Source organism: Emys orbicularis, chromosome 3 (genome assembly GCF_028017835.1).
Source record: "Emys orbicularis isolate rEmyOrb1 chromosome 3, rEmyOrb1.hap1, whole genome shotgun sequence".
In the NCBI taxonomy this organism is placed as follows: Eukaryota; Metazoa; Chordata; order Testudines; family Emydidae; genus Emys; species Emys orbicularis.
Window position 1 is genome coordinate 210,167,327 of NC_088685.1, and position 22,557 is coordinate 210,189,883.

The following is a 22,557-nucleotide window of genomic DNA, read 5'->3' on the forward strand; positions in this document are numbered from 1 at the left end:
CCAAAATTATCTAAAGACAAAGAAGCCAGCCAATAAGAATTTAAAGAAGTTCTAACTTCCTGCCTCTCCAAAGCATACTCATGCTTTGCTTCCCTCTAGTTACAGTTTAATTGGAGGAGGAGTTCCTGCGGTGCACTGTAGCAGTTTCTGAACAGTTATCAAATGCAAAACATTAGTCCTCCAAGACTAAACCCAATCAGCTTGTTTTCTGGCTACAGAAGGATAAGGTGCTCCTTCTTTAGCTATGTATAGCAGTCTGCTAGCAGTTCTCAGCCTTTGCATGGGCAGGCCTTAGTGGGATTGCTTTCATTACTGAGGTTGACAACCAACTAGCCCGATCATCTCCAAGATAAAAATTCAACAGCCACCTGTCCCTTATGAGGATCAGTAAGAAGCAATCCACGCATGCTCTCTACGTTCATGCTTGCTTCTTCCAAGATGGCACAATGTCTAAGCAGGGGTCTCCCCATTTCCCGGGACAGGTAGAAGAGAGAATACAAATCTACCCCTCAACCGCTCATTCTGCATTCGTGCAGTTTTGCAAGGTGTTCAGGTACCTGTGATGAGCATGTTACAAATACCTACATGACTTAAGCGGTCAGACTCAGGTATTCAGAACCAAGGAAATAGACTCATAGACTTTAAGGCCAGAAGGGACCATCATGATCATCTAGTCTGACCTCCTGCACACTACAGGCTGCAAAACCTCACCTGCCCAAATAAATGGAGGGGGGGGAATCAAATCAGTGATACGCCAGCTCCAAGCACACAGAAGCACCCAGCACAAGATGCTACATTTAAAAAAAAAAAAAAAAAAAAAAAAGGCACTGAATCAAGAAATTAAGGCTGTGGTTGAGTTTCACAGAGAGGAACCCAAGCCACTGAGGCTTTCCCAGTCTAACAAGAGCCCCACACACGTAATCAATCCTTCAAAAACAGCCTCCTGAGGCAACGCAGCCATTTCTAGGCAAGTTAACAGCAGAGGAAGGGAGCGTTCCCCCTCTGCTCCTCACATGACATACCAATGCTCAGTTTCCCCACCACATAGCGCCTCTGGTGACATACCGTAAGGAGGCTTGCAGGAGTCAAATACTTACTCAGCTCACTCTTCTTCTTGGCCACAGCCTTCTTCCTGGCAGCTCCGTCATGCTTTGGCTCTTCTTGGGTTACCAGAGCTTCTGCTTTTTTGACAGCAACAGAATTAACTACAGGAGCACTTTGTAGCGTGCTGACCGGTGGGACTGCCACAATAGGCACTTCTTTGGAAGCTACCTCCAAGACTGGAGAAGATTTTGAGACAGCGACTGATGGAGAAGTAACAAGGGGGGGAGCTGGCTCAACCTTGGCCACCTTCTTTTCCTTCTTCTTCTTGTCTTTAGGTGACGGGGCAGGTTTCTCTTTCTCCTGAGGGGGAGCCGAAACCGCCAGAATAGGAGACTCAATGATCACTGGCTCGGACACCGCAACAGGTTCAGGGTCTACTTCCTTGGGAGCGTCAGTCACGTCCGGAACCAGCTCCTGCTCAGGTATTTTCCCATTCGGTTTCTCCTCTTTTTTCTTGGCCTTTCCTTTCTTCTCCACAGGTTTCTCTTTCTTTTTCTTCTCCACTTTGTGCTGCTGGGTTCTCTCGAGCTCCTTGCGTTGCTTAGCCAGGGCTTCCTCGTAAGAGGTCTCCTTCATGGAGAAGGTGGACACCAGGAAGATCCCAATAGCTGAAATCACCATGAAACCACCAAAGACCATAACACCCAGCGTCTGAGGATCGTACAAATCCATCCTGGCTTATTTCTCTCTACCTGCAAGACACAAGGACAAGAGTTAGTGCTAAGATACAGCTTCCCAGCACCAGATCTGTTGCGGTGGAGGTGGGTACACGTGTGTGTAAGTAACACTTGTTTTTATTGCATAGCCACCAAAGGGTGAGGCCCCATTATTCTAAGCACTGTACAAAATGCAGAAGAAAATCCACGTCCCAGGAAGCTACAAAACTAAGTGTGTGTCAGACTGGAAAAGATGTGGTGAAGAACAGCTTAAACGAGTTGATTTCTTAGGCTAAAGTCAGCCAACAGCTCTAGAGGTTTTAAAGAAGCTCATTCATTACACAATGTCCAAGTGCGCATATAGTAGGATAAAACCAGGACATGAGCCATCAAGAGTCTTGTATTCCTTCCCTTCCAGGTCTAGTGAACCCAGAAACATGTTCAGCATTTTAGATTGCAATGAGGTAAAGTTTTTCACACCATCCTTTAGCAATAGAATGCTACCTTACTGGTATACAGAATCATAGAAGTGTAGGGCTGGAGGGGACCTCAGGAGACCATCTAACCCATTCCACCACATACCCCTGCTGAGGCAGTACCAAGTATACCCAGATTATCCCTGACAGGTGTTTGTCCAGCCTATTTCTTAAAAAACCTCCAAAGATGCAGATTCCACAACCTCCCTTAGAAACCTGGTCCAGGGCTTAACTATCCTTATAGTGAGGGAAAACTTTCTATTATCTAACCACAATCTCCCTTGCTTAAATTTAAACCATTTTCTTCCTGTCCTACCTTCAGGGGACATGGAGAACAATTGATCACTGTCCTCTTTATTATAGCCCTTAACACATTTACGTTACAAGAGAACAAGCCAATGTCGAGACTTCTTCGCATATTCCCTGTTACAGCCGAGTGGGTATTAATAACCTACAACAAGAATTATTCTCTGCAGCACTATGTAATCCTCACTATACACATTAGAGCCAGTCCTTTAATTATGATCGGATGCTCGAGACCTGTATTAGACACAAAACAAAAGTGCAAGTCCCAGTTATTCGAGCCCATGTTTTCTGTGTGGGTACGCAGCCAGTCTCCAGGCACGAAACTGCATGAAGATAAATACATACATTTGACTGCTAAACTAACCAAATCTAGCAGTGCAAAGCAGAGACCCCAGCCTGTATTCTTGATTTTATTAAAGTTAATGTTTAAAATTAAATATACACAAGTTAAGAAGGAAGGCACTGTACATCTTGGGTCAGGCTCGAATTATGAGAAGTTACAAGTATTGGTTACAAGGTTCACGAGATGCATACATATCACATAACCAACACAGACCCAGATTGGGGTGCGGGAGTTTTTAAAGCGTCAGTGGATAAGTGGGCTCGGGTACAACACCCATTGAATGTATTAAGAGTCCAAGTCAGGATCAGTGTAGCGAGTAAGTACATAAATACACCTCTCCCCAGCCCAATCTTTTTTTTTTTTTTAAATAAGGGACGTATCAACACTCCTTGCCCCAGCGTGCTAGTTTATTCAATGTCTCTAGCATTTATTCCAATAGCAGCAGGTCGGCGTTTCAGTTACTGGGGCTATAAACACGAGTTAGAGCGGCTAGGCCTATGCAGCATGCAGGACTGCTTCCCGCCTACTCCAGGAGTTGCAGCCTCCTGGCCGATTCCCTCCGCTGTAATCCATCGGGCTACAACATTCGAAAGCAGAAGCCAGGGCCAGTTCACGCAAAGCTGCCAATCCTGTCTCTGCAGATGCCCCTTAGGCTGTGGGGGATTCCCCCCCACCCCCCCACACACACACACACTAGATCCCGGGTGGAGGGAGAGCATGCCGTTCACAGCTGCATGGTGTGGAGCTTGTACTACATTGTGTTGCCTGAGCACAGCGGCAATTACACAGACACACTTAGAATCAAGGTTGCTCACGTGTATTTCTTGAGATATAAGCCCTGAAAGGCAATAAATGGTAAGTTAAGGCAACGGTCACACGTGACACCAGTGAGCCCACGGCCAGCACAACTCTCACCCCACACTCGCTGTCAATTCAGCCGTGCCCTCAGCGTACAGCAAGAGCCAAGACACACACTGCAACTCACAACTAAAGCCAGAAGGGACCATTCGGATCATCTAGTCAGACCTCCCTGCAAAGCACAGGTCACCTAACCTCACCCAGCGGTTCTTGCAGCCAGCCCACACTTCCAATTAGCCGACAGCACGTATATCAGAACCATTACCAGCTTTGATTTAAAGACTGCAAGCGATGGAGAATCCACTACTGCAGGGCTGCCCACCCTCCAAAATTGGCCTGGAGTCTCTGGGAATTAAAGATGAATCTTTAAAGGAGTGGTCCCCAAACTGGAGGAACATTCAGGGCGGGGAGGGTGCGGCAGAGCTCAGGCCATCCCCCAGAGGGGGGCGGGAAGGGAGCACCACCTAGCCCCACTCTGCCCCCAGCTACAGCCCCAGCCCAGCCCTCATTCCCTCTCCACCCCCAGGCCAGCTCCACCTTCAGTCCCAGTTCCTCCCGCAGCCCCAGTTCTGCCCAAGCTCCTCTGCTGAACCAACTGTACAGTAATGCAGGGATAGAGGGGGCGCGCTGACAGATTCCATTACTGGTAAGGGGGGAGGGGATCACGACAGGAAAAGTTTGGGCACCACTGCTTTAAAGATTAGGTCATGTGATGAAACCTCCAGGAAATATGTCCAGCCAAAACTGGCAACCCTACTTAAGTAAGTTGTTCCGACGGTTAATTACCTTCACTGTTAAAAATTTGCAACTTAAATTCAGGTTAGAAATGTCAAGCTTCAGTTTCCAGCCACTGCATCTCACTGCACCTTTTTCTGGTAGGTTACAGAGCCCTCTGTTATCAGAAATATCTTTCCCCTCCCTCCCCCAGTACTTGTAAGCCACGACCAAGTCACCTCTTAACGCTCTCTGGAATCAGCTACAGATAACTGAGCTTCTGAAGTCTCATAAAAAGTCATGTTTTCCAGACCACGAGTCATTCTTGCAGCTCTTTTCAAGACCCTTTCTGAAGCGCTGACAACAGAACTGGCCACAGTTTTCCAGTCCCTGAATCACTTTCAGTTTGATTCACTATATAGCATTACCAACGTGTCTACAGGCTATACTGATTAGGGTGGCCACTGCCACAACCCCAGAATAACGGACATTCCAGTACGTCTGGGAACAGCATGGGCCCACTCCTGCCTGCATGCCCCTGTAACTTCACATGCACAGTCCATGTGAGGTCCCACCGCACAGAGAACCTGCGTGACCTTGTCCACACAGCGTATGTAAGGTCACGCCAGAGGGAGAGAAAAGAATGTTCCCCATGCAGTGTGACAATGATACCGGACATCCAGTACCGGACAGGGAAAAGCCTGTCCCAAAACAGGATTGGACAATTTCAAACTGGACAAATGGCCAGCCTAGTGGTGATATATGGTTCTTTATCAATGTGGATGAAAATCCAATTTTATTTAAATTGGAATTTTAAAAAAAAAATTAATTTAAATTACGTATTTTTTTTTAAATAGCTTATTTTCAAATTCAATTTGAAATTGACAACCTATGTTAAGGTCTAAACTTACTAATCATTTAAATTCATTTTATAAAGGCTGCATCAAGGAGCACTCCTCACGTTTTAATGAGCTAAAGGGTGCTGCTGTTTTAGTTTATAAAGACTTGGGGTGGAGAGACAACAAGACACCTTTAACTTTTGACATCAACTCAAGCTTTATAAATATGACACAAGGTCATGTCCTGCATGATGTAATTATTTTCAGTCTTTCCAATGGAGTGAATGCTAGTATTTACATTTTTCCAAGGGTCAGTACTTGGAGTTTGTTGCACAGAAAAGCTTTTGGTTTCAGTTCAACAAGCACACGCAGAGAATGTTTTCTTTAAGCTGAGAAACCGATTGGGAGTTTAAGCAGCAGGAAAGCTTGTTTTCTTCAAGCCTGTAAAAAGGGGATGGGGGGGAAGAACAGTTAGAAGAGGAGGAGCATGACGGGTTCGGTCACAGAGACCCCCTTGGGACTGTTACCGGATGTGCTGGAATTACCTCTGGGTCCGTTTTCTCTGCTTGGGACTCCAGAACCCTGCCTTGTTGAGCCAGACACACTAGCCTGCTGCAACAGAGACCCTGGTCTGGTCCATGCCCCCAAAGCTACAGACTTTAACCAAAAACTGCTCAGCAGGTCACCTAGCTCCAGCACCCAGACACCCAGCTCCCAATGGGATCCAAACCCCAAATAAATCTGTTTTACTCTGTATAAAGCTTACACAGGGTAAACTCATAAATTGTCCACCCTCTATAACACTGATGGAGAAAGATGCACAGCTGTTTGCTCCCCCAGGTATGAATCACTTACTCGGAGTTCATTAATAAACAAAAGCGATTTTATTAAGAATAAAAAGTAGGATTTCAAGTGATAACAGACAGAACAAAGTAAGTCACCAAGCAAAATAAAGCAAAATCACGCAAGTCTAAGCCTAATACATTAAGAAACTGATTACAGGTAAAAACTCACCCTCAGAGATGTTCCAATAAGCTTCTTTCACAGATTAGACTCCTTCTTAGTCTGGGCCCAACCCTTTCCCCTGGTACAGTCCTTGTTAGTTCCAGCAGACATTTTAGGTGGAAACTAGGGGTGTTCTCATGACTGGCTGCCCCCTTTGTTCTGTTCCACCCCTTTTTATAGCCTTGGCACAAGGCGGGAATCTTGTGCCTCTCTGGGTTCCCACCCCTCCTTCTAAATGGAAAAGCACCAGGTTTAAGATGGATTCCAGTATCAGGTGACATGTTCACATGTCCTGTGAGATCCCCAGCCTCCATTCTTCCAGGGCTGGCCCGCACATACCCAGGAAGGTTTGCAAGTAAACAGAGCCATTTACAGGTCATGGCTTCCACTTAACATGTTTACATCAGTGATACAAGTTTATATCTTATTCTCCTAACTCCATACATCGTAATAATACATGCAAACAAATAGGATGAACACACTCAGTAGATCGTAAGTTTTGTAATGATACCTTACAAGAGACCTTTTGCATAAAGCATATTCCAGTTACATCATATTCACACTCATAAGCATATTTCCATAAAACATTATGGAGTGCAACGTCACAATGAGATCTACTAAAATTCTAAAAAACCCTGAAGGACATGAATTTTCAAAAAAGTATTCAGGCACTAAAGATGCAAATAAGAGCTTCTGAAACCACTCCTAAAGCATCTGTCTGCATCTTTAGGTGCCCAAACATAGAAAAATCTGGCTCATGCGCCAAAAAAACCCATCAATTCACTAACCACAGTTAATATTTCCTGTATTTAATAAGTCAGTTTTAAATGCAAAATATATGTTTTGATACGAAGAAAATGAGTGTATGTACTCAGCACATTTAAGGTAGTTTTTATTTAACTAATAAAAACATTTTAAAATGTTTTGGTACATTTTTAATTCAATTCCAATTCCCATTCAAGTACAGCTTGACCCAAATCAAATAAACTAGTAAAAAAGTGTGCCATTCACCAATTTCTAACCAAAAAATCTGAGTATGTTAAACTGCTTAAATAAATGTGCACGGAAATAGTGTATCACACATGTAGCAAACAGTAGCAACAAATTTAGTGTAAAGGATATATCTGGTTGTGAATAAACCAAATATTTATCAAACAAACCAATGAGAATGAGACTCTTTTTAGGAAAAAAAACTAAAAAGGGCAAAACAAGATTAAAATCAATTATTTCAGTCAAGGTTTCCTCCTTGCTGGTTTAAAATCAATCCACCCTATTGTTTAGTACTATGTTGCGTAGATAATATGGTTACTAGATGTTTACATTATGATTTTAAAAATACTTAATTTTAATTTATTTAGTCAACTTGGCAGTCTTTTCCCATCCAGTGGATTGGTCAGGTCTCATGCTGTCGGCTGGTTACCGTAGAGGCTATCGAATGCATTATGCATCTCCAAGATGTTCTGTCCTGAACCAAAACTGGCATGTTACAAAAAGTCAGAGGTCTGTGAGGGACAGTTGTCTATTGACACCATACAGCCATTTAGGTCTTTGGGGGGCAGGGGAGGAGTTCTTTTCCATCCAGTTTTAATTTGGTCAAAGCAGAAGATGATTCTCACAGGGAAGTTGGTAGGCAAGCACTGGATGACTGAAAGAGCAGGACCTGTTTACTTAGAAAATGGAGCTCTTCATTTCACTTGAATTTGTACCATTTGATGTTTCCAATCATTTGGAGATGCTTTATCTGAATAGTGTCCAACTTTCTAGACCCATAGGTCAGAATATTGACCACCAAAGCATTAAGTGTCCTCAGCTTCATCTCTCTACTCATCGTTTGCAAGAGACGTTCTTAATGGAAGTGCCCCATTACTGCCGACACTTCTGAAGCGCAGGCTTCAAGTTATTTCTTGATGCTGCCCAACCAAGCTGATGTAGGTGAAATCACCGACAATCTCGACTGGGTGGTCGCCCACTATGATGCTAGAACCTGCAGCATATTCAAACTCCACAGCCGGACAAGTTACGGCTTTACCACAATTAATGTTCAGGCCAACTTTTGTTGCTGAGCTCTCCAAGAGCCGCAACTAGGTCATTCACTGAGGTGACAACTAGTACTACAGCATCAGTAAAACAGACATCGGCGAGTTTCTTATCATCAAGGCGTATTCCTAAAAATGCATTTACGTAGTGTCTAGTCAAGCACGCAGCCTGTGACTGCGCTGAAAAGCTCTCGGGTGGCAACTCATCTTTGTCAAACACCAACGTAGGGTATGATTTAAATGTTACTATTCCAAGTGATCATTACATGAAGCAGCATTGCGTGTGTGGTGGCATGATTTTCAGTTCTTTGTCTCCCCTCAGGACACACAGCACTGTTGAACCAACTTTGTTAGACAGAATGGCAATGTTGCAGCTATGATTTTCCCTGCTTTTCCAGTATGTGTGTTAAGAAAGCACACCTGAACCACCATAAACCCAGGCCTGATTGTTGTTGGGGTTTTTTTTGTTTTGTTTTTTTAAGATACACCCCTACCCCGATATAACGCGACCCGATATAATGCGAATTCAGATATAATGCGGTAAAGCAGCACTCTGGGGGGGCGGGGCTGCTTTACTGCGTTATATCCGGCAGCGGAGCTCGGGCGGAGATTTAAAGGGCCCGGGGCTCCTGGCAGCGGCCGGAGCTCTTTAAATCACCGCTGGAGCCCTGCCGCCGCTACCCCGGGGCTCAGGCAGCACTTTAAAGGGCTCGGAGCTCTGGCCACTGCGGGGAGCCCCGGGCCCTTTAAATCACCGTCAGAGCCCTGCCGCCGCTACCCCGATATAATGCGGTTTTACCTATAACTCCGTAAGATTTTTTGGCTCCCAAGAACCATGTTATATCGGGGTAGAGGTGTATGTGCAAATATGGAGGCAGAGGATCCAAGGCTGGAGAGAGGGATTAAATCAGTGTTTCCTCAAACTGGGGTCGCCACTTGTGTAGGGAAAGCCCCTGGCGGGCCGGGCCAGTTTGTTTACCTGCCCCGTCCGCAGGTTCGGCCGATCGCGGCTCCCACTGGCTGTGGTTCGCTGCTCCGGGCCAATGGGAGCTGCTGGAAGCGGCGCGGGCCGAGGGACGTACTGGCCGCCCTTCCCGCAGCCCCCATTGGCCTGGAGCGGCGAACCGTGGCCAGTGGGAGCCGCGATCGGCCGGACCTGCGGACGCGGCAGGTAAACAAACCGGCCCGGCCCGCCAGGGGCTTTCCCTACACAAGCGGCGACCCCAGTATGAGAAACACTGGATTAAATGATATGGGGGCAGAAGGGGGGCTACAGAATCAGAGTTCAGAGCTCCCTCTAGAGAGGTACAGATGCCCAGAGGAGAAAGCTTTAAACCAATATTCCAGCTTCCTCTGCCTGGTTCTCAGAAAATCTCACGTGAAGCTGGACGAGCCCAAAGACCTTAGAGTGCCAGCTGGAGGAATACCCCTCTGGGAACGTCAGTCTAGGTTGCAGCAAGGTCCATCGTACAGATTATTTAAGGTTATTTAGTGGGAGAGTTGTGAAATTAAACACTACAAGTCACGTCTAACTTCAGCACAATTGGCACTGCCACTTCATCAGAATCTATGATTTGTTGGCTAATGAATGCTCCGAAATCAGTATAAAGCTGTATTTCTAACCTTCGTCGCTGAGAAGAAAACAGGGTCTCTTCTCTCACCCATAAGGGCTAGGAACGTTGGGTTCTTAAGAGTAGGTCACCAATCCATTTGACAAAGTCCTTTTTTTAAAATCATCTTCCCACATCTATCAGCCACCAGTGGTAGATTTAGATTTGCCAGTGACAAGTTTAGGAGTAATGACGCTGCCTTCCAACACAGGTTGATAAGGCTCTGCCCTGAGACTCTGAAGACCTGGATTCCTTCCCCAGTTCTGCTAGTGACCTGCTGGGTGACCCCAGGCAAGTCACTTCCCCACCCCGTGCCTCAGTTTCCCCTCCCACCCTTTGTCTTTTCTATTTAGGTTGTAAACTCTTGAGGGCAAGAACATCTTACTACCAGGGCCAGTGCTACCATTAAGGCAAACTAGGTGGTTGCCCAGGGCGCCAAGATTTGGGGGCACCAAAAAGCGGTGCCCCCAATTTTTTTTTTTTTACCCACTTCTCCCGCCTCCCAGGCTTGCAGCGCCAATCAGCTGTTTGGCGCCGCAAGCCTGGGTGGGGAGGAGAATTAGAGCGGGGGCGGCGTGCTCGGGGAGCAGGCAGAGCAGAGGTGAGCTGGGGTGGGGAGCTGCCGCACGGCTCCCCGGGGGGAGGAGCTGCCGCGGGGGGGGGGGGGGCGCCTCAGGGTAGGGGGGTGAGCTGCTACGGGGGGGCGCCTCAGGGCAGGGGGGGGCGGGGAGCTGCCGCAGGGCTGGGGCGGGGGGCGCAAGGTGGAAGTTTCGCCTAGGGCGCGAAATTTCCTTGCACCGGCCCTGCTTACTGCAGCAATGTCTTCATTGCCAAAGTGTGTGCACCGGGGCTTGGAAGGGAAGCCAGGCCCTCCCTCTCCTCTGGGCTGCAGTCCAGGGACCCTTGAATGGGCAGCCAAGGCCAGACTACAGACTTATTGCTGCCTTCCCAGGATTACTTTCTGCCAGGGCCGGCTTTAGGAAGTGCGGGGCCCGATTCGAACAGTTTCGACGGGGCCCCGACAGGGATGACTAAAAAAAAAAAAAAACGTAAAAAAACACGTGGGGCTTGTACTCACCGGGCCGCGCTCCTAGTCTTTGGCGGCGGGTCCTTCACTCACTCTGGGTCTTTGGCGGCACTGAAGGACCCGCCGCCAAAGTGCCGCCAAAGACCCGGAGTGCCGCCGGGTGAGTAAAAATTAAAAAGGCGCCTCTAGCCAGGGAAGGGATTCTCTGCCACTTGCCCCCCACTCTGGGCGGCCCTGCCACTGGGCGCGGGGCCCTCGTAGGCGCGGGGCCCGATTCGGGGGAATTGGTGGAATTGTCCTAAAGCCGGCCCTGCGGTTTCTGCCTTGGGCCTTTACTCCAGCCTCATCCTGGGTTCCCAGCATATCAGCCCAGCTCTCTCGAAGCCTCTTTCCCAGGCTCTCTGCGGCACTGCACAGCTCTGTCTGCCACCCAGCTGGTTCTGCTGCTGGCGAGTTTCCTCCCCTCCCAGGGCAGTCTCTGACTCAGCAATGGACACCGGGCGGGCTCACTTCCTGCCGCTTTGCTTCCCAACTGCCTGGGTACCTTCCTCCAGCCAGGCTCTCACCCAGCTCAGCTCCATGACCCTGGCCGTGCTCCTTCCTGGTCAGCCCTTTGAACTCCTCCCACCCAGCTTGACACATACCGCATGCAGGGCCAGCCTGACTGAACCCCCGGGCTCTCATTAGCCCCCCCAGGCCCAGTGTGGGGTTGGTACATCCCACCATAAATGTGCACTAGTTATCTTGCTATTTAAATTTTGATTTAGCCAGGCACTTGGAAGCACACAGACGGACAGTTGCTAGATGGGCTTGGGAGGAGGGAATCATCTAATTTGAGAGACTGGTCCAAGGTGTTTGAAAGGAAAAAAAACTTTTACTGCAAGAGTTACCAAAAGAAATTAGTCTGTAGAGCAGCGGTTCTCAAACTCCACTGCACCATGAACCCCCTTCTGACAACCAGGGCCGGTGCAAGGAAGTTTCACCCTGAGGCGCTCCCCCCCCCCCCCCGGGAGCCGTGCAGCAGCTCCCCACCCCAGCTCACCTCTGCTCCGCCTCCTCCCCCAGCATGCCGCCCCCGCTCTAATTCTCCTCCCCTCCCAGGCTTGCGGCGCCAAACAGCTGATTGGCGCCGCAAGCCTAGGAGGTGGGAGAAGTGGAGCAGCGACGGCGTGCTCGGGGAGGGGGCATAGCAGAGGTGAGCTGGGGTGGGGAGCCCTGCGGCAGCTCCCCCGCCCGCCTTGAGGCACCCCCTCCTCCCCCGCAGCAGCTCCCCACTCCCCCCGGCCCGGGGAGCCGTGCAAACAGCTGATTGGCGCCGCAAGCCTGGGAGGCGGGAGAAGTGGAGCGGCGACCGCGCGCTCGGGGAGGGGGCGTAGCAGAGGTGAGCTGGGGCGGGGAGCTGTCGCACGGCTCCCCGGGCTGGGGAGCTGGGGCGGGGACGGGTGCCTCAGGGCGGGGGGCGGGAGAGCTGCCGCAGGGTGCCCCCAAATCTTGGCGCCCTAGGCAACCGCCTAGTTTGCCTTAATGGTAGCACCGGCCCTGCTGACAACAAATATTACTACACGACTCCAGGAGCGGGGACCAAAGCCCAAACCCACCCCAGTCCTGCCGCCCTGGGGGTGACAGCTGAAGCCCAAGGGCTTCTGCCCTGGGCAGGAGACACATAACCTTAGGCCCCCTTCCCAGGGGCTTTGGCCTGGGTGGTGGGGCTCAGTCTTTGGCTTCAGCCTCGGCCCTAGGCCCCAGCAAGTCTAACACCAGCCTTGGCCACCCCGGTTTGAGAACCCCTGCTATAGCGCTTAAGGGAAAAAATACATTTTACTCCTGCTTCCAGCTAATCATAGGCAACCTTAATTAGGAAGCTGCTACTCGCTAGCTCAACAACAACATATATGACAACTACACTCGGCTAGCTGAGCTACACAGAGAGCCTCGTTCCCTCAATTATACTCAAAGGAGGGCAGACCAGTTTCTTGAGAAGACAGAAATAAGGCATTTTTAATAATCACTAGGCAATAGCCAGCCTTAAGGGTTTGTCCTCTCCAGCATACTAAGTCAAAGGGCCTAAGTCCTGCAGAGAGTTCAGCATTGACTTAAACGCAACTCAAATGCACGTCTACACTGTATTAAATACAGCCGGACCAGGTCAGCTGACTCTGGCTCATGCTGTGGGACTGTAAAGTTATACTGTAGACGCTCAGGCTTGGACAAAGAGGGAAAGTCTGGGAGCCCAGGCTCCAGGCTGAGTCCAAACGTCTACACTACCATTTTACAGCCCCACAGCCAGAGCCACATGAGCCCGAGTCAGTTGGCCCAGGCTCCGAGACTTGTTGCCACAGGGTTTTTATTGCAGTGTAGACATAACAGTGTAGGATAATTTGGGTAAGACTTTGCAAGACCTGGCCCTGAGTCAGTACAAATATACTGCATTATTATGACCATTAAAGTTGATGTTACATCTGCATCTAAACAAAACTGCATGATATCGTAGTGTATTTGAGTAGTTAGGGTGAGAATGCATAATTAAGACTATATTGCAAAGCATAAACAAGTGGCAGAGTTAAAATCGTGGGTACTATGTTATTTCCTGACTTGTGCTTAGTCAGGCAACCTTAAGATTCTCTCAAACAGCATAAACTTAAAGTTTTTATTTCACATAACAATTTGAGCCATAAAGGGAACTTCTAAGCTCCTTAAGAGACATGTTTACTTTGTTTAATATTAAAGTATTTGTCTGGAGAAGAGGGAGAACGCATGTCACCAAGGTAGTTTAGTTGGGCAGATCCGATGGCGGATTTTTAAGGGGTTAGTTTCACATTCACCACACAAAATTACAGCTACATATAACTTTTTTCCCAAAATGCTTATAAATTCAGCCCAAGATCACGGCCACACAAAAAGAGAGAATTTCACATACAGATTTTCTTCTTGGGAAGGTTTTTTGTGTGTGTGTATTGTCTAGTATACCCACAAAAATTGTTCTTTTCAGGCAAAGCTTTTCTTTGCATTAAAGCAGAACAAGACTAGCAGGTACGATTTTTAGTTATGAAAAAGGAGATGATTTTAATATAAAGGAGTTAGTGTTAAACATGTGCACTACGCCCTTAAGAGTTTCTGAAAGAGGGAGGACTCCATGTAATTTAGTGGAGGAATCCTGCCATCCCTAGTGAACCATCAAGTTTTTAGGACCAATCGTTTAAGGACATTAGGAAAGGCACCAGAAGTTTACTCTAAGTAACCTGGCTACAGTGACTTCATGTGCTTACCCTAACACCAGCTCTTTTAAAGAACTGTGCATAATTATTTGGAAGAGTTGTCTTTGCCTTTCCAAAGATACCTACAGCAATGTGGTCATCATTAAAAACTCAGGCTCAATGGCTCCTTAATACCGAATGATGTAGGTTTCCAGGAGTAATTGACTTTCATAAATATCACACAGATTCTAGGTTAAGTGATCACCAACTACCTCACAGCAGTATCTGGGATATTGCAGCTATTTCCTGTAGTTAGAGTGTGAGTGGATGCAGTATCTGGTATCACAGCATGGTAACCTTGGGCTAATGCAACAATGCCAGAGATGAAGGAGCCGTTTTGTAATATCAAAGATGGCGCCATAATTCACAAACAGTTCTAGTGACACCAGAAAGTGAAAGACACAAAAGGAATCCCAGGAGGAGTCTTCCAGGCTGATTTACTGCGGTGTTTAGCAGCATGACAATCAGGGATGATTTTAGCAGAACAGAAGCCAAAGTTTAAAAATCAAGAAGTAAATTCCAATAGAATGGCAAACTAAGACCTGATCCTGCAGAACTTTACTCATACTGGTAGTTGTTAATTATGAGTAATTCAATTAACACCTGTGGAGAATAGGTGCAGAAAAACTCTTTGTGCAAGTTAGTTTGTTGTAGCAGGACAACAGTTAAGAAAGCCAACAACTCCGGGACAAGAAAACAGCTACACTTGATATAGAAGTTAAAAGTGCTACTGAACTCCAACCTCACTCTAATGGGGAGCCCCCCTCCACCCACTAGTTTTTAAAATGGAAGCCCCTAACCTTGTCAATTAAAAAACCCCACATTTAAAAACTTGCACAATGGGTGGAGGGAGGGTATTTATTGCAGAGAAAGTCACGTCTCACTGATCACACCCTCCATACTTTGTTTTATTCTCACCATCAGTTGCGAGAGAAGGCCCCCCTCCCTTCCCCCAAAGGCTTTTGAAGTTAAAGTACACAAGGGGAAAAAAGTTACACTTGAGCTACCAAGTGAACTGGAGTCACTCTCTGTCCAGCTCCACAGCCATGCATGACTGCAGGCAACGGAGCCACCTCAAACAGGTTAAAAAGCGTATTTCACACACATCTATGGAGGTGGATGCTGACTGACCATCCAAACCTTACACTGAGTGTTCTGCTTCTTTGGTATCCTAAGAGACCGTCTCATCCTTCCAAACACAGAAGGCAATGATATGGTTTAAAAAACTCAAGCCTGGAGTAATCAAAAGGGCAGTTACTCTAGCACTAGTCTTTACTCTCATTAACATCACTGGGCCTCTGCAAAGAGAGTGTGAACCTGATCCTGCAAACGGAAACTTTCAAGGGATTCTGGCAACATCATAAGCCAGAAAGGGACACTGGAGTGGTTTGTTAATGCACAGCTGATACCTCTGACAGAGCCTTACCCCACTGCACACACTTCTGGAAGGAAGATGCTGCCATGGCTTAAGGAGGAGAGAAGTATACACCTCTCTCGGATCCGCTCCATTTTTACATATTAACATTCCAAAGAGGCATTTAATATTGTTCAGTATGGACAATGAGATGCAGCGACCTTTCACACAAGAGACCCCACCCACGTATTACAGTTATAAGTTACTTAAGCTTGCGTAGGCACTTTTAACGAGCCACCGCAAAAGCTAGGCAACTGCAGCTGTGTAGTGGTAGCTTTACACTTTATTTTTTCCCCCGGTATATTTTTGCAGCTTTTACTAAAAGGAGTCCAACAGGCCCCTGTTAGGGTCTTAAAACGTTGCCTATTTTTAGCACATTTTTAGCGTCCTTGAAATTTTATCCCACACCCCCAAAAAAGGTAGCGTTTCAATGTCAGACCTCAGAAGCAGCCCCTCCGCTCTCATAAGTAAATGATTTTTGGCAAGGAAACAGTCTGGAATTCAATTTCCAAAGGGTTATTTTTGTAAAAAAAAAAAAAAAAAAAAAAAAAGAGATGATCGCTCCCTTCATTCTTTTCACTGCATTTGCTCCAGCAAGATGTACTCGTGTTATTTTCTAGATGTTACAATGACCGTAGCTTTTCCTGATCGTTCTCTTTAAAGAGCTACGGTCTTTGTAAAACTAATATCAATACAAGTCATGTTACTAAGTAAGTTTAGACTTAGGATAACTATGGAAGTTGAGGTTCACAAAGAGAATTAGATCTCTAGACTCCTCTCTGTCAAGGCAGGATACTTCCCCTACTACACATTTGGCAGTGCAGTGCATGGTCTAGTGCAGTGGTTTTCCACCTTTTTTCATTTGCAGGTCCCTAAAACATTTTGAATGGAGGTGCGGAGCACTTTGGAAATCTTAGGCATAGTCTGCAGATTCTCAGGGATCCACAGGTTGAAAAACACTGGTCTAGTGTTAAGGATACCAAACAGTGGAACTGTCACATCTTCCCTTGGAAGGAATCCTCCAGTAGCTATTGTTAAAAAGTTTGCGATAGTCTGCTGAAGTCTTCCAGTATACATCTCCCTTCTTAATGGCTAGGGCCTTCAAGCATTTGTAGCTTCAGGTGACTACAGAGTATTTCAAGTAAGAAGGTGTTATGAAAGATCTATGCTACCTTTGCGTCTCTTCTACCTGTCTTATTTATTTTGTTGTTCTGATGTGATCGGAGATCAGTTCTGGCCACTTTATTCAAGAACAATGCCATACTCCAGAGGCAGTCCCATTCGAGCTACTTGGCACAAGACTATTATTCTGCTTCTACATTATGTATACTCAACCCAAAGAGACCTCTCACTGCAAGCTCATGGGTACTTTCCTATACTCACTCTCTCTCTCTCAAGTCCATCATTAGAGCTTTGTTCCTTCCTGTAGATATCTGGTTCTTCTTCTACACAACTCCAGATGCATTGGTTGCATATAATACCTAGCTTTTCTATTGCACTTTTCTCAAAGCACTTTACAAAGGAAGTCAGTATCAGTATCCCCATTTTACAGATGGGGAAACTGAGGCAGAAAAGTGACACAGCTTGCCGAAGGCCACCCAGCAGGCCAGTAGTAGAGCAGGAACAGAACACAGATCTGAGTCTCAGTCCAGTGCTCTGTCCTCTAGGTCCCAATCATTCAACTGACAACATGCAGGAAAGCCTGACTGGTCATACAGTCAATTACAGAATCAGAGCCCTACCTGCTATTTCACTCTTTATAATTTCTCTGTTCTTACTTGTTTTCACATCTCTAGTACCCTCTCTGTGCTGTATTGCTATCATTTAATTCTGCACCAGTCAATGGCTCGTTTTATGGGTTAACACAGCTGAAAGCCTTTGTTCCCTTAAAAAAAAATCCTGTCACGGTTGTGACCTCTTGTAACTGTATTTAATCAGATTACAGGATTTCACCAGATCAGCTCCTACTATGGTCAAAGGAATTTGTTTCAAATATTTGCAGCAGATGGGATTGTTAAAAGTTTGCCATGACTGTTTCAGTGGGGAGAGAAGGTAAGCTCGGAGGACAAGCTATTTCAGAGACAGCCTCCGCTACTACAGCTCCGTGTCCAGGGGTAACTCCTTGTTGGGGATGCCAGGTAGGGTGACCAGACAGCAAGTGTGAAAAATCGGGACGGGGTGGGGGGGTAATAGGAGCCTATATAAGAAAAAGACCCAAAAATCAGGACTGTCTCTATACAATCAGGACATCTGGTCACCCTAAGCCAGATAAAGAGAAAACTTTTACCTCTCCAGGATTTCATAAGACCAGCTACAACAGAGCTACACAGAAGCACAATGCACATCTGTAGCTAACCCGTTTGTTAAGCAGATATTACCTTTATCCCCCCTCCGTTAAGCTTCTGGCGGAGGGAAATGCAGACGTTCCTCAGTTTCCCCGAAGGGAACACTTCGGTCTTTATTTGGTGCAGCCTTGTGCTTGCACCAAGGGAGAGCAGCGGCCAGGGCTCGGCCACTAATCCAGCTGGAAGCCGGCAGCAGCCCACGAGCGATCGTGGAAGGGGTTGCCAGCGGCTGCAGGCGAGGGACACGCGGGGGCGGCGATCGGGGAATCCCCGAGCACTTTCAGGGAGCGGGCCGAGCTCATGGCTAGCCACCCCCGCCCCGCTTCGCAAGCGCTGAAGCGAAGGGACTAGGGACGTGGGCTCTGAACAGCAGAGGAGGAAACAGGCACTGGCGATGGAGCGGGCTCCGTCCGCTGTGCCCTGGGTCCGGGGCAGTGGTAAGCGCCCCTCCTCCCGGATTGAACACGTCGTCACTCCGCACCGCCTCTGGCACAGCGCGGTCCCATTCATCCGGAAGGGACCGGCCCCCCCGCGAGCTCGCTGCAAACCGATCCGCTTATGAAAGCGGAGTGAGCGGCGGCTCGGCAGACAGGGCACGGATCGCCCCGGGGAGGGGACGGGAGGGGGAGGCGAAAACTCCGCCTTAAATTGTTCTGCAAACTCCCCCGCCACGTTTTAATCCCCTTCTCCCCCTGCAGCCTGCCCCCCGGCGCCCCAGGCCAGGGAGAGGCGTACACACGGAGTTGGGGCACGAAGCCGCAGTTCGTGACGTCCCTGCAAAGCCTGAAGCCGCCCCAGTGCCCACCTTTCTAGCCCCCTCCTCCAAAAGGATCGCAGTCCAGGGGCCGCCTCACAGCGGATCTCACGCCAAACCGGTCCCTGGCTCCACGCAATTATCCAGCCCTTGCTTAAGGCTTCCAGGAGGCATTTAAATCCCCTGGAGACTTCCAGTCAAGCAACGTCAGCTGTGTGCACTCCTGCCATGTAACCCTTTCCTGCTCCAGCTGTGAACGTGGCCGGAGCCACACAACTTCACCCGGCGCTTCCCAGGGGAAACGGAGCACTCGCTACCGGGGGAGAGGGATGCTGCTGGGTAGGCGCGTAGTGTTAGCCGGGGAGGGGTTCCCCCATTAGATCTATGATTTCCAAGAGGTATCGCTACTCTCTGCGCCACCACACACACACCCCACCAGTTTTGATTCTGTCCCACTTCGCTTTAGCCGCCGCTGTGGGGTGTCCCGGCCCGGCGTGCTTTGGAACGCTGATGAAGAACTCTTTGGAACGCTGGGGGACCCCATGGAACGCTGACCCGGGTTCCATGGAACGCGGAGCGCCCCCGCGTTCGGAAGGCTGGCGCTGGCAGGCTGGGATCCCGGGCTCAGCTTCCCTGCGACCGGCCTCGCTGCAAGCAGGGGTGAGGGGGGAGGATGGCTTTGGGGGTTCGAGTTTCCTACCTGACTGGAGCCTCAGACTTCGCTCTCTCGCCCCGGTGCAACGAGACGCCCCCGTCCAAGCTCTGTAGCTGCCGAGACAGCGCCTCTGGCTGGGTGATGCGCCCTGCTGCCCTTGCCCCGTCCGATGCCCAAAGCCCCCCAACACCCCTCCGCCGCTCGCCGCCTCTGTGGAGTCGTGGCACTTTTTCCTCTACGCTGGCACGGAGCCTTTCCCGAGGCTTCCCTCCACCCCGCCCCCGCCGCTCAGCATGGGCCTGCTGCGGTTGGTGCCAGCCCCGCCAGTCAAGCCTGCGGCGGCCCAGTGAGAGAGAAGACAGCTGGAGGGAGGGCTCCAGGACTCTTGCGAGTGGATGAGCAGGGAGACCAATGGGACAGCTGGAGGCGAGTGGAATTATGGGAGTTGTAGTTTGCCAGCTTTAGGCTTTGACCTGGAGAATAGCACCAAGGAAGGGCATTCCCTGTTACACCTACTAGTTACACACGATTTACTAGGGCATCCTGGAGTCTCCTCTGCTCTGCACCCGGCCTCTCCAGGCTCCGACCTTCTCTGTCAACTGTGTGGGTGTCAGGAGTGAAAATAATTAAATAAAAGATTGTCAGCACTTGGGGGCAGGGATTGTCTCTCACTATGCAATTGTACAGCACCTGACACAATGGGGCCTCGATCCTGGCTGGAGTGCCCTAGGCACTACAAATATTATCTGGTTATGGCTGATGATTGCAAAATCAGTTACTTGTTAGGGCACCTAAGGGCTTTTTGTACTGGGGTTGTTAAGTGCTATTCCACTCGAAAGAAATGAAATGAGTATATAATTCATAATCTGGAGTGATTACAGGATTCAGCCATCCTAACTCAGGCAAAACTCTCCTTAACTTCAAAGTGAGGGGAGGGGGCTATTACCTATGGCCTTGTTCCTGCAAATATTTAAATACATGATTTTCTTTACTTGTACAAATAATCCCATTGACATAAATGGACCTAATCCTGAGTTAAATTAATAATTTCTAGCTCTTATATACTATATTTCATCAGTAAATATCAAAGTGCTTTACAAAGAAGGTCGGTATCATTAATGCCATTTTACAGATGAGGAAACTGAGGCACAGTGGGACCGTGACTTGCCCAGAGCTGGGAATAGAAACCAGGTTTCCTTAGTCCTAGTCTAGTGCTCTGTCCAATAGACCATGCTGTGTCCAAGTGCTTAAGCAAGATAAGCACGTGCTTAAATGATGGCAGAACTGGGATCTTAGAAAGGACTGAAGGTTTGGGATCACAGGCATTACTTTGTGGCATGTTCAATTTGGTCAAATACTGGAACATTATTTCATAAGCGCCTTTAGGTCCTGTTTGGGGATCACTTTTGTACGAGGCACTGTGCACACATTATCATAAAAGGATAGGCCTTGCCTCTAAGTGTTTACAGTCTTGTATATACCAAGAGAGTAGATTTATAAAACAAACAAAAGGAGGGAGAGCAAGGTAAATAGTGAAACATTCCTGATTAGCTTAATAAGTAGACTTGTCAGACCTGCCCACAAGTTATATCTATTCACAAGGAGATTGCTTCAGGTAGCAATGGGACTTCTCACGTGTTTAAAGTTATGCATATGCTTAAGAACCTTGCTGAATCAGGGCCAAAGGGAGGGAGATGCCTACATACCTTTTGAGGATCTGCGCCTAAGTACCAACCATCACGCTGGTGGCTTGTGCGGACAGCTGTCCCTAACAAAACTTTTGGAAATGTAGGCAACTGTGCAAGAACACCAGCACACATGTAGTGCTGCCTCGTAGAGCAGGAAGCTGGTGGTGACATTCAGACCTCTGGCTATCCCATCCCCTTCTTATATAAAATGAGCCGGTTAACTGCCCTATAGAATAACCTCGCTGGCCCTCCACGGTGTCTTCAGCTCAGTCCTGTGTGATCACTTTCTGGGAGTGGGAGGGTGAAAATTTCTTTGGCAGGCACCACCTGAAACTCTAAGGCTGGTGTAGGATTTTTGTGTGTGTGCTTCAATGAGACACATAAAAGTCATTCGTTATTTTTCAAAATCTTCCCCATTCGAGTTACCATCGCAACTTTAGAGCTTGTTTGGAAGGGGATCTTTCAAGGCTTAAATTACTGCCTGCACAAAAAGGTCCGGAAGCCTAATTCTAACTAAGAAATAAAAGATCCTAAATCATTATTTAATATATATAGCATTCTCAGTGCTGGTGAAACGCTGCAGACCTGCTCCTTGTCACATTCCCTGGGAAGAAAGACTCCTTTATTGGACTTAATTTCAAGTGGGATATGGTGAGAGATAGTACAGCATTAGCCTTAGAATTAGGGCCAGGGGCTGATTTAACACAATGGATAAATCTAGCTTCAACACTATGCAATCCAAATTGTGAGGTTTTCTATGGTGCATCCAGGAGGCTGGATGTATTTATTTTTCATATACATCATCTCTAATTAGTATAATCCTATAAACTGGGAGTGGGCGGGAAATGGTTTTTCTGTCCCAGGAAAATTCTGAGATTTAAAAAAAATTTCCCATCATACAACAGGATGAAAAGTTGAAATCTCAAAATGTTCACAAAGGCGACAAACCAAACCAAATTTCAGTTCAGGTCTTGTGACATGTTTGGTTTTGATCATTTTGAAACCTTTCAATACAAATCTGACCCTTTTTTACTTTCTTTTTTAAACCAATTTCTTGGAATAAATTCAGTGCACATTCTAAACGAAAAGTTGTTTTGAACCAAAACCCCCGCGACTTTTCATTTTGACAATGTCAAAGGAGGACATCTTGGCAATTTGGAAACTTTTTTCCAACGTTTTTTGAGTCAGGAAAGGTGTGGAAACAGGCTCTTTGCCGCGAACAGTTTCAGTTTTGACGAATCAGCTTTTATCAGGGAAAAAAATGTTTTGTTAAAAAATTCCCAACCAGCTCTTCTATAAGACAGGACAGTCCTCTGCCGGGGGGAGGGAAGGTGTGAGGGTGAGGGGGACTACAAATAGACAGGAAACTCAGTGAGTTTCCACTGCATTAATCCATCCGATGGTGGCAGTTTCCCCTTCCTCTCTCCCACCATAGGGCTGAGCCCTCTCGGATACCCTGGGATCTGCATGTAT

General features: G+C 47.8%; 1 protein-coding gene across 1 annotated transcript in view; it reads right to left on the minus strand.

Moving 5' to 3' along the window:
• RRBP1 (ribosome binding protein 1) overlaps positions 1–19,492 on the minus strand; it is a 58,471-nt gene extending 38,979 nt beyond the window's left edge. The window contains exons 1-2 of the mRNA XM_065401498.1: positions 19,442–19,492; positions 1,107–1,796 (exon numbers count right to left, since the gene is read on the minus strand). Coding sequence (XP_065257570.1) covers positions 1,107–1,776 — 670 coding nt within the window. The 5' untranslated portion in view covers positions 1,777–1,796; positions 19,442–19,492. The remainder of the gene's footprint in view (positions 1–1,106; positions 1,797–19,441) is intronic.
• Positions 19,493–22,557: the final 3,065 nt, after the last annotated feature.